We start from the raw sequence: 12,820 nt of genomic DNA, 5'->3' as shown, positions 1-12,820 counted from the left end.
ACCCGCAACCCGGGAGGTGTGCATTCACCCACTGAGCCTCCATGCCGCCCCCTTAAGCACCAGATAAGTTAACATTACAACACAACGGTAAGCCATCAAACTCTTCAGCAGGGCAGACTGTTACCACTCTATTGCCTGATTGGCTTCCTGCTGAAAACAAAAAAAAAAAAAAAAAAAAAAAAAAAAAAGGTTGATGGCTGTATGACAGGATCAGGGAAGAAAGATCATTTCATCTCCTGCATAGAGAGCAAACTGGGATGCGGATGAAGGGATCCATGAGTTCAGAGTGCGGGGGTCCCTCTGAACGGCAGTGCCGCGCCACAGATCAGCGCACTCCTCTGCTCCTCTACAGATTTGCGGCTCTCGGAGATGCAAGTTCTCATCGCCAATGCCAAGCTTCCCCCCCCCACCCCCCCCCCAAACATCTGGAAGACAGAGACATCAAAACAAGGCCATCAAGAGCCCCAGGCCTTGGATCTGGACTTCTTTTGCATGTTAAAAGGATTACAGCAGCTGAAACTTTTGTTGTTGTGATGATACGACATGTTTTGTCCTGTCCAGCTCTTAAAAAAAAAAAAAACAGTTTCTCTGTCATTTTAACTGTATCCATTCTCCAAAGGTAACAATTGATGAGAGAGATTTAATGTTATAAGAAGAAACCATAAAGTGAAGGAGGGCCAATTCTCTCATGCACAGGTTTTAAGCTACTTGCTGCAATTAAGAGTTAGGTTTGCTAATACAAGAACTCCTGCAGTTTAAGATGAGCAGTCCACAAAGATCCTATAGTAGGTAAGCAGTTATAGATAAAGGATGGAACATTTATAGTTTTATATGGCAGAATTGATTTAGTTTTATCTTTTACTGCAGTTTTATTTACTTTATGCTGACAAAAAAAATCATTAGGTAACTGTGCATTAAATCATAATGCTATTACTAATTGAGCCAGTGTCTTGTCAATACTTCACTAAACTTAAAACAAAAATACAATATCATCAGGATCCATGATTCTACATAGTACAAGTAGGAAAATGGACGGATGGAATTCAGGTAGCAGTATATACATGTTTAAATTAACATTTTGTATATCCATATACAGAAGATGTTCTAAGCCGTACTACAAACCAAATTGGAACAAATAACGTCAAGTCACTTTTGACAATGCATCTATAATTTATATTTTTGTTCTTATAAGGTCTTACCAGGGGCGGCATGGTGTTGTAGTGGTTAGCACTGTTGCCTCACACCTCTGGGACCCGGGTTCGAGTCTCCGCCTGGGTCACATGTGTGTGGAGTTTGCATGTTCTCCCCATGTCGTCGTGGGGTTTCCTCCGGGTCCCCCGGTTTCCCCCCACAGTCCACAAACATGCTGAGGCTAATTGGAGTTGCTAAATTGCCCATAGGTGTGCATGTGTGAGTGAATGGTGTGTGAGTGAATGGTGTGTGATTGTGCCCTGTGATGGGCTGGCCCCCCATCCAGAGGGTTGTGCCCTGCCTCGTGCCCATTGCTTCCGGGATAGGCTCCGGACCCCCCGCGACCCAGTAGGATAAAGCGGTTTGGAAAATGGATAGGTGGATGGAAGGTCTTACCAGCGGTGCTCTGTCCGATCCGCATAACAGTACCAGTCCCGATGTCCGCTATGGGTCCTTCCAGAGTCTGAGTATCAAACGCCGTGCCGTCCTCCTCCAGCCCATTGAAGAAGAGGCTGGCGCTTACGCCATGGACCTTGCAACAAGACACAAGGCAGCAGTCTCGATATATAGCAGGTAAACAAAAAAACAAAAAAAGTATACTAGGCACTGGGTGACAGAAGGGCAGCGACTGAGAGACATGCACCTGGGCTTTGGCTTGAGCAAAGTAAGTGAACCGTTTACTTTTTTTCAGCAGACACTTCTGTCCAACACGTCCAAACCAAGGACCAGATCAGACTCAGCCAGTGTTCCTGGAGCAATTGGGGTTACTGTACTGTAAGTGCCTTTCCTGAGGGTCCAGTGGCAAAATCACTACCACAGGACCATGGCAAACTTATGGAGTGAACCAGATACAATTTTTCTTTTTAAAATGTGTCACTTCTCAACTATGCCAACTGAACAAAGAACAGTTTCATATTACTTAACTATATATTTTTCTTTTTTCATTTTTATACAGAGCATCGGGGGTGTTCCTAGAATTTTCTAAGGTGGGAGGCATAAGAGGGGCCAAAGCTCATACAGCAGGATCAACCAATGATGTTTTGAATCGGTGAGTTGGGGGGGGGGGGACACTGTGGGGGCATTCAGCTTTCAGATGGGGCCCTATGGCCCCATCCATGTCTGCACCCTATGGCACATCATATGTGAACACTGCCCAGAAGACTGCAGAAATTACACCCATACAATGTTACAGAACAAAAACTAACCGGCAGTTACAGGAAGCGTGGGAAATGTCGCTCAATCGCATCTTAAATTGCATCCAAAAAAGTTGATTTGTGTATTTGATATATAAAATCCTAATTAAAATAAAATCCTTTTGGGTCCAGACGCTATATACAGGTTTAACCTCAAACCTATGAAACATCGAGCACAGTTTCTTAACTCAGGGTAAGCTCTATACTTATGACCATGATTATGACAATGGCAAGAAAATAGTATTTATACAACTATTTATGAAGTAATTATGAATGTTTATTTCCCATAATCAGATTTCTTTGCCCCTTGACACTTTTGACAATGATCCACATTGGGAGAAGTATTGGCTGCAAAACAATGGACACTTTACAGCAATCCGACCAATTAAGGCAAAATCATCATTCAGAAACAAAGTCTGATATCCAAGTATCTACAATTTAACTCAGGTGATCGGCAAACTACACAAAGAGGGAACAACCTAAATCAGAACGGCAACCACCCATCCAAAAGCTCGAGCCAGTTTACAGACCTAAGAGTTTAATAGGCTATTCCTATGGAGCCAGTCCGCTGTGTACCGCCCCGTGCAGATAAAGTCCCCCTAACAGATTCACATTTGTATGTTCCATCGCAGCTGCCTTTTAGAAGTTAAAAGGTGCTTGGAAATGAGTCTACCGAAAATTCCTTTAAGATGAAGGCAGCGGGGAGACGACTGTCTGTCTGGAGGATACTTAAGCCGCAGACTTTCATGACGGCTGATTGAAGACTGCAGAGACCACTCTCGGAATCCCTAACCAGCCAATGACTCGCTGCATGAGATCTGAAGCCACGTCAGAGTGATGTAAATGAAATCCGAAGCGCCTCACCCTGCTTAGTTTCCGCTCGACCCTTTGAAATCGGGCCGGCGCTCCATTGTCAGTTTTCGGCAGTACGGATTCCACCCCCCCCCCCCCCCCCCATCTACTCTGTATTGCTGCTGTGGGTTTTTTTAAGTGTTTTTTTTTTTTTTTTTAAAAAGAACATCCACTGTTCTCGCACTGTCGCCTGTCTGATGGTGACAAACTGCCTTATGAGGACAATAGGAGCTAAGAGAGGAGTTCCAATCAAATCAGAACAATCACATAGGCCGAAAAATAAATAATGCCTTTGTTCCCCAATTACAAAACATAAATGTGTGTTCTTTCATTCACCAAGAAGAGTTTTGATATGGAAATACCAATATGACACATGAAGTGCCCCAAGGTGACGTCGGTGTCCCTTTCTCCCCTGCCCTCCCTGGACCCTGGAACAGGGGTTAGGGGGGGGATCTGTAACTATTTTTTGGTACAGGTCTTACACTAGAGATGTCATCATGATTGACCAGTTGGCGTACACTGCGCAACTAGAGAAGCAGTTAGAAGATCGATGGAAGGATGGCACACACAGAACTTGGCAGAAACAATAAATTAATAAGGTCTGCGTTCCAACAGGAGGTGCATTACACCTTTCCAGCTGTCTTTTGATTGGGTTTGCCGCTTCTCCCCTAATAATGGGTCTACTGCACACGACATGCGAGCAGCCTCAGGCTCCCACATCCAGCAGCTCAAGGAGCGCCTTTCCAACAAGCCGGCTGCCACACAGGCGCCCCCTATAAGCCTGTCATATGCTTACAGGCGGGCAGCTGGCAGCAGTGGCAAGCACATCCTTCCCCCAGCCTCGGGATCTCCCGCAAGGCGCTGTTCAACCTGTGGCATCAGGAGAAGAGGCGATCGCCTTGCCAGAGACTACGCTGCGGTGCCACAGGCACCGTGAGGGCTGAGCATACTGCTTCTGGATAGTAATAAAGGCTGACGTTACCCAGTCACACTGACTTTGAAGCTTAACGTTGCTCATAAAAAGGACACCTTTAATAAATACTTTTAATATTAAGCTTCTGCCTGAACATACACTTCATTAGCGAGGTAAAAAAAATGATTCTGAACCAAGTTAAGCATATTAAGAGAGTTTTTTTCATTACATCTAATGTTGTTTAAGGTAAGGAATGGCACTGTCAAAGGATATCTGACATTAAAGAATCCATTGTGGTACTGTAATTAAGAAATATCTTTATCAAATTCCATTGGTTGCAGAGAGACGGATCAACAGTTTTCCTCCACCAAGGAACCTTTTTAATTTCTTTCCATCCATCCATCCATCCATCCATCCATCCATCCATCCAATCAATTCCTGTATCTGCTTATCTGATTTAGGGTCATGGGGGGGTCAGGAGCCTATCTCAGAGGCTACAGGCGCAAGACAGGGAACAACCATAGGATGAGACACCACCCCATCGCAGGGTATCTAGTTCAGTGGGATTTTTTGTAGGTTTCTATGAGATTGATGAAAAATGAACTCTGAAAAATCGTTGCTTTTCAATGGACAATTGCAGTGTGGTTTTTGAAGGAAAGGCATAGTTTGGTGGGAAAAAGATATATTTTCATGAAACATTATTATTTAAAAATGACAAAAAAAATGATGTCAGCCTGTCAATGTGTTTATCTGCCTGTACCTACTAGCATCCAAACATCCTCCACCACAAGCAGCACTGAGTTCAAGACAGGAGTACACCCTGGATGAGGTGCCAGTCCATGGCATGGCACATGTGCACGCACTTACGCACAATGACCAATTTGGAGACAGCAATGAGCTTAAGTGCATGTCTTTGAAAAGCAGGAAGAAACGAGAGCACCTGGAAGAAACCCACACTCTCACACACACACACACACACACACACACAAACACACACAGAAGTCAAGATTAGAAGCCCCAAACCTAGAGGTTTTCACAGTGCAACGCACTGAGCCAGTATGCCAGCCAAACACCCATCAAAGAAACAAATTAAGAAAACAAAAGTGCCATCTATCAGATTTTATCTATCACATTAGAATTTAAACTGAATCAACATGCAAAGACATGCAGAAATAAGGAAGGAAAGGAAGCAGACAGAATACTTAATGTATGTCACAGATCTTAAAGATTCTCTCAGACAGGTGTCGATGTCTGCTTATAGTTATAAGGTTACGTGGCAGGAGAGAGGTGTGCCTCACAGCGAAGCAAAAAATAAATAAAGACCAGATTACTACCTGGCCACTGTCCTAAGAAAGCTTTTAGTAACCTTCTGCTGACATTTTAAAAGCCATTCTCAGCTTTCAAAGTGATAAAACAGCAGCTCTGGCCAAGAGAGGCTTTTCTAGAACATTCCACATGCACTACAAATTTGTTTAACCGCTAACGTAATACTCACTAGTAAATAAATTTTGTTACAGACAGATACCGATGGTAATAAAGTGGCATGCTTTATCTGGTGAATGGTGAGGACCGATCATCATTCGCTTAACTCAAAACAAAGACATGCAAAGTCAAATAAACTAAGCGGTAAATAAACTTACACACACACAAAAACTAGTGACTATCATTTGCAGTGGCAGCATGATACTTAATAATGAGATTTTGCCAGCGACAGATACATCTGTTGCTTTCGGAAACTCCAGGCAGCTAAGACAGGTGTGAGTTATGCAGAAATTACAGACACATAAAGAGAACTCTGTTTATGCCACGCTGGCTGTACTGGAGTAGATTGTCAGATCACTGCCCTTTAGATACTCAGTAATACTGGCTGCAACTTCCATATGTTTAAACATAATCACATGTTGGGGGAGGTGTACTGGGAAACCTTCAGCGGCAGGTCAGATATTTGGTGGTCTGCCATAACTAATATATATATACCCAGTACAACATCAGTTCTGTTGTTTCACTACTCCCCATTTATCATTTATCTCAAACGTAGGATATTTCCGGGTACTGAAGCAAACCTATAAAAAAAATCAATATGGAATTTCAATTTTGCATTAAAACAAATCCAGATGAAAAAATATGTCCTTAAGATGCTGTCGCCGCCTGTTTAAGGCACTTGTCAGTATCCGGTCTAGCTGCATCCGGTACTGCAGACCCTGCACCAGCCTTTCTCCATGCTTGCCAGGCGCGACTCTGGCACTGCCGCCCCGGCGCGTCCCCTTTCCCACGTCTCCGCCTCACAGAGCGCTTTGTACGGCCAGTCTGAAACACAATCAGCTGACATTAAGGGGGAAATTCCATCTGGGTGTCCAGGCGCCGGGTCAGCTTCGTCGCTGTGCGAGAAACCTGGCGTTTCTCACTGGCCGACGATGCCACCCTGACCGTCCACAAAATGTCCCCGACTCGCCTCCACACAACATCCAGTACTGCTGTGACTTTTGGGACTGACTGTTCCAGAAATCTGGGCACCTTATTAAAAACATGCACACGATTCAGTCGAGTTTTAAAAAAAGGCTTTTAATTGGCAGCCAAAAAAATTAACTGATAGTAAACTTTGAAGTAACATTACGTACATGGAAACAAACCATTTACTTCCTGCCATCTGAACAGCAAACTTAGCCAAACAAATTTAACTCACTGACAGTCAAGCACAGTCATTGGCCTGGGCTACTGGTGAACTGTCACAAATGCTAACTTAGTGCTGTTCTAATTTTTACGCAAAAAAACAAATAAAAAATGGACTTTAAAAGGGCAGAAAACGGTACTGCCTCCGCAGCCCCACTTTAGCAGGGACAACTCCGAAAGGTCTGAGTGACAAACCATTCAACGATAAAACACTTTCCATTTCAGCAGGATAGGAGGCTGTCAGGGCCGCTGGAAATATTCGCCTGAAGATGAGGGTATCAGCAGAGCAATCCCCCCCCCCCCCCCCCGTTTCAGCCACACTGCCGCTACCTGCAGCAGCATGCCCCCGTCTACCGGCGAGGGCGCACATGGGATACATTATTTATGCCTCTTGCCGACTCACTCTTATCATTTCAATGAAGCACCATGTTTACCCCTTTGCGCAAATCTGTCGCATTATCGACATGTCGCACCACCATACAAAACATACCCGGGCCGAGAGCTGGTACCAAGGCGCCGGTGCACGACAGGTCGGGTCCCCTCTCTCTCTGCTGTCTCTCCTCTGCCGAAGGCCTGATGAACAGCCAATTTTCCTTTATCACATTAACGCAGCCATCAGGGGAAACACATTTGTTTTACTCAAGTACACTATAGATACAATTACCAACCTAACACATACGTGTTTTATATCACCCAGATTTCCTGGTATGAGTACGCCGACAATATATTAACACCGGCATGACAGTTTATTTAAGAAAAGAAAATTGTCTCACCAGACAAGAGAGAAGTTGGAAATGTATTGCCAAGGCTGCACGTCAGTAGTTTAATAAAGGTAATAATTCTTTGGACTTTTCCTTAAGCAGGAAGCATATCTGGACTCTTCTTTTTTTTTTTTTTACCAGTATGACTACACCAAACTCATCATTTCTGCTAACAAGCTTTGATGCATCACACTCAGCCCTCCCCCAATCAACCACCAGGGCCATTTTTTAAAGTTTCAATACAGTTAGAGGATTACTGAAAAATGTTAACCCTCGTTAAAACAAGTACCTTCCCCATAACAATTTCAAGGTCCAACACAAGCCTCTGAAACGTCCTCGGATGATTAAAACACTGCATGAAAATTTACAAGTGCAAAACGTCCTAATGGATTTAATTGCCATTGATGCTATTAATCAAGCAAGCGTGTTGGTAGAGAGGTTAAAAAGAGCACCCTTTTGCTCAACTGTTGAAATGAGAAGGCCCTGTTCTATTTAAAATGCATGCACCCCCCCGGTCTCACCCCACTGCATGTCATGCCGTAGAAGCATGGCACTCTGTCAAAGGAAAGCTTTCAGGAATTTGGGGGGGGGGGGACAGTTCTCTATGGATGTTAGCCATGTGGTTAACCTACATAAAGGCCGAGTCGCTGGTATCACACACAGAATTATGAGTTCAAGGCACGGTCTAGGAAATCACTAATGAGCTCAGAGATGTGAGGCATGGAAAATACAGAATGCAGTATCCAGGGGATATCAGAAACTCCATGGCTGCAACCTTGGACCACACAATCAGGCTGAGATTACTCTACTGTCACTTCAAATAAATGTCCATCTGAATGATGAAATATTAACGGCAACAATTACTATACTATTTCTATTATTTTTTTATTGAACATATTATTCAAATTTCACTAACGATCATGGTTAATGAACTGAAAGCATTCAAATATCTTTGTTTAAAAAGATATAAGGCCAATGCATGGTGTTAAGAGATTATTAAACACCCTCTTGGTTTTTTTTGCTTGACTGACACCAAAATACCTTAATCTATAAATTACACATCCATCCACCTTTGCATATATTTATTCTTATGTCACTGTAACACTGCACTTTAAACCATATGCACATGTAGTTTAAAACTTAAGATTATTTTCTATATTAGAACTACATTTCTCTATATTCTGTGTATATTTTATTTAGTTATTTTAACTTTTAGTTTATTGTAAGATTTTTAATTTGCTGACATTCTTATTTCTATTTTTGGATTTGCACAGTCTAAAGGTCGTTCAGGGTACATTCCACTACATGCTGTAGTTGTATAACTATGTATGTCAAAGTATCTTGATCTAATTTATAAACAAAGGATTTAATCACAGAAAACTACATTAAAGCTTTATATATATATATATATAAAAAATAAAAAAACAATTTAGAACCAGCTGCAAGGGAAGCCCTGCGATGGACGAGCAGCCTCCAGGGTGCCCCTGCTTAGTGCTTCCGATGCACATTCTAAATGAAAGACAAGTTATGCTTCTCGAGTCAGTACAAGATTTAATAGATTAGTTGTTAATGGTGATCCTGTCATTCACAATAAGTCGCAGGTTGAATTATATGTATAAATAGCAATCATGGGTTTTACAAATTGGACACTCGACATACTTAAAAAGTTGCTGCTCACTCTCATGCCATCCTTCATCTAACATGATTACAGCGGTGTCATCCCGCGTCACTTTCTTTCTGCCGTGTGACAGCCAAACCACATGATGTCCCACTGTAATTTATGCTCCACTATGAAAACCATTATCTTGTCTGCTGTTTACCACCTAGCGGAGCCCCGTCACCGCGGCTGGGTACAGACAGAGCCACCTGGGCATACCTGCACTGTTTTTTGCTTTAAGATGGCCAGAAATTGTGAGCTGGGAGGGATGGGAAGGAAGAGATCTCCATTGTCTAAGTCCATTTCACTTGTGACCAAACGTACTATGTAACATGCAAAATCAAACCGGATGAAGCATAAACAGATCCGACATATCTGTGGCCACCACCCCACAATACCAATGAATTTTGATCGGAAGGTTGCTGGTTCGATTCCCATCTTTGGCAGAATAGTCACATCTCCGTTGGGGCCCTCAACAAGGCCCTAAAGCACTTGAAATACTCCATTGATATGGGAAAAATGGCCTGAGCCTGCCCTCAACCACAAGCTCAGTTCAAGAAAGTGTACATGGATGTCTCAAAGGAGAGCATAATTGGATATGTGGGGGGGGGTCTTTCCAATGTAACTGTGTGCATGCTTGTGGAAATAGCAAATAAAACATTTCATCTCCCCCCCCCCCACGTATGGGTTCGCTTTACACAGTGTTGGATCCGACTGGTTCCACTAGCATGTGCAAATCTGTAAGTCCTCCTTTAAAGTAACATTCCAGCCTAGCATCACTGCCCATGCTCAATGCTGCCCATTTGGATTTATGTGCAATCAACTTGATTTTGCTTGATTTCAATTTAAAGAAACACTTTCTGCACAACTTGCCAAGGCAGCCCTAATCTGCCATGACACCGGCGTGCTGAAACACACAAACGTTTGACGCAGCCAGATCAAACCACACGCAGCAGTTCATCATTAGGCTGACCATCAGCATTCTCATTAGGGAGTTGCAGTGAAAAGCCACATACACAGCGGCCGATTGATAAGACCACGTCTGCTATATGGTGACAGTTGTGTATGATGCAGTTCAATTTACAGCTTTTAACAGCTTGTCTACAAAGAAACTTCCCGCATTATTTTGTATCAAGTCACCTTATTTACATTTCATGTATTTACAGTAGTACATGCTATTATCCAAAGCAACAAACCATTAATTAAGCAGGGTCACCTAGACCCTGGAGCAATTGGGGTTAAGGGACTTGCTCAAGGGCCCAGTGGTACAATCACCCTGCTAAAGTCAGGATTTGAACCAGCAACCTTTCAACCACAAGCAGAGAGTCCTAACCCACAGTGTTACAATGGTACCAACCATTATTCCCGATGGACACAAAAGATTTGGTTAAAATACCTGGTTGCATGAATTCAGTATTGGTCGTATTTGATGCATTGTTGTACAAAGGAATGTGACATTTTGAAATATCATAATTACAAAATTAAAATCAAAAACATTCACATATTTCTACGGCTCCCTTAGACGATGCCGAGGATCTGGTTTGCATATGGTAGAGGTGATGGCAAGGTGGAGGAAGAAAAATCCACAGGAAGTGATGCGGCATGTTAAAATTCCACCGAAAAGTGTCACGATGCTGCCACCTCTGGCCGTAAGACACGCCCCCAGTGAATGTGAGACCTACCGCAATGTGGCTGCGTAAAAGCATGATGGCAAGGCCAACGTCCTATCCCTTGTGGAAGCACTAATTGTGCGTGAAAATGTTCATTAACTTCCATGATTTACTTGAGCTGCAGCTTCCAAAGACAACATATCAGCTGCTATAATGAGCTGCCACAATATTCGCTGCTTCTAACACTCAACAAATAGCATAAAAAAATACAGCTTCCTCATATCACCAATGAATTATTATAGTTATCGACATTAATATTAGCTACTGGGGATGAAATTTATCAGTAGCATTTCTCTAAATACCAGTATGTCTACGGTACCTTACTATGTGATGATAATCGTCCAATTAGCTTGTTATGCGAGATCAGTGGTTCTGAGACCAGCCCTCAGCCCCCCCAGCCAGTTCACAATTGCGTTCTGTTCTGCCAGGTACGTCTGATTTTAATTGTCAACTAATTAAAGACCCCTTGATTACCTGGCTCTGGCATGCGGGTGGTGGACTAGAACAAAAACGTGGACGGGTTGGGGGGATGCTACCCAATTAGCATGCTAAGCAGCTCCTCGGAAACCTCTGCTAGATGGTCTGTTTATTTTTGTCGTGTCGATTCGATCATTCGTTAATAGCGATGAAGGGCTAACTATGGATAGTGGCACTTCCACTGGTGGGCAGAGATGTCAGGTGCTCAAGGAGGAAAGAATAGTAAATTTCTTATGTTCTTATGAAAGGAGGAGAAGATGCTTCTGAGTTTTGTGTGCAGGCCAGAAATGCTGCACTGCCCTCTCCTTTTCTGTGTCTCGCTCCCCGACTTTGTGTGGCCTCGGAGGAAGCCACACTTTCCAACGCTGGCCTCTCCTGTAAGATGACGAAACTAGAAAGGAAATCTTAAAAAGGGGGGGGGGGGGGGGGGTACCGTATACAGGGCAGCTCCGGGTAGTCCGGAAAGCAGGAGGGAGCAGACAGCTGACAGTTGGTGACAGAAGGAACCCGACGGTTGTGTTAATTTACGCAATGCACTAATTGAGAAAAACACCGGCATGGTAGAATTTAAAAGGAATACAAGCACAAACTCGGCTGGCCTCTATCTATGAAGGCATGTTGCATCTCATTGCAGACGAGTAAACTGTCTTTCAGTCATTTCAGTCAAGCTGCAACTCTTGATTCAAGCATATGGCCATTTTGGAGTTACTGCCTCCATAATAACTATACATAAATAAAAATATTTTAAAACCCTTGTTCATTTCGATGTATCTGAGAAATTTTTTAATCCACATTATTAATCCTTTTTGAAAAACTTAGTACAAAATCTTAGAAAAAGTATCAGGTCATGCATGTAAGAGAATTGGGAGTATTTTGTGAAGAGGGAGGTGCACATTTATACCAAGGACAGAAAGAGCTCTTTTTTTCTACAAACACACTTCTGCAGTGATGAAAAGGTACACGAGCCGAGCAGCTACAGTCACCTGGTGTTTTTACATCCTCTCTGACAAATGCGCTGAAAGGGGAAGGAGATAAAACACGTATATGTCACAAAATTAAATGAACAAGATGCTCTCATGATAATATAGACTTTAATATGAAGGAGTCTGTTAAATCAAAAGCATTTCAACCTTTACTTGAAAGAATGGCAGGATTTTAAACATTTATAGAGAAATTGTACCTTGACTAGCGAATGACTCCTTTCTGACACGCATTGATATGTTAATGCTGATTCCGATAGGCACTAAGAGAGCCAGTGCCCCCGGGGGCTGATTCAATCACCGTTACCGTGCTGCATTTACATTTTGAACTTTCCCTCTGCCGCTCTTTTCATGTACCCAGGACCTGCCAAAACTTGTCAGCCGCGGTGCGGTACAAAAGGTGGGCTTTACCCGCAAGCAGGCGAAAGACGGCAAGGGACATGCTTAACGACGTCT

The 12,820-nt window shown here is 43.1% G+C and overlaps 1 protein-coding gene across 11 annotated transcripts in view; it reads right to left on the bottom strand.

The window, feature by feature from the left end:
- ush2a (Usher syndrome 2A (autosomal recessive, mild)) overlaps positions 1-12,820 on the bottom strand; it is a 190,504-nt gene that overhangs the window by 174,825 nt on the left and 2,859 nt on the right. For 10 of the 11 annotated variants that reach the window (XR_007382187.1, XR_007382186.1, XM_048974032.1 and 7 more), the window contains 2 exons: positions 7,310-7,392; positions 1,588-1,723 (listed from right to left, as the gene is read on the bottom strand). Coding sequence is in view for 9 of the 11 variants with exons in the window: in XM_048974032.1 (XP_048829989.1) it covers positions 1,588-1,723; positions 7,310-7,392 (219 nt within the window). In the remaining 2 variants the exon portion in view is untranslated. The remainder of the gene's footprint in view (positions 1-1,587; positions 1,724-7,309; positions 7,393-12,820) is intronic. The other variant, XM_048974036.1, reaches the window with a different exon arrangement.

The sequence above is a fragment of the Brienomyrus brachyistius genome, chromosome 14 (genome assembly GCF_023856365.1).
Source record: "Brienomyrus brachyistius isolate T26 chromosome 14, BBRACH_0.4, whole genome shotgun sequence".
Classification (NCBI taxonomy): Eukaryota; Metazoa; Chordata; class Actinopteri; order Osteoglossiformes; family Mormyridae; genus Brienomyrus; species Brienomyrus brachyistius.
Note: the sequence above shows the minus strand (reverse complement) of the source record. Positions and strands in the feature narration are given on the sequence as shown.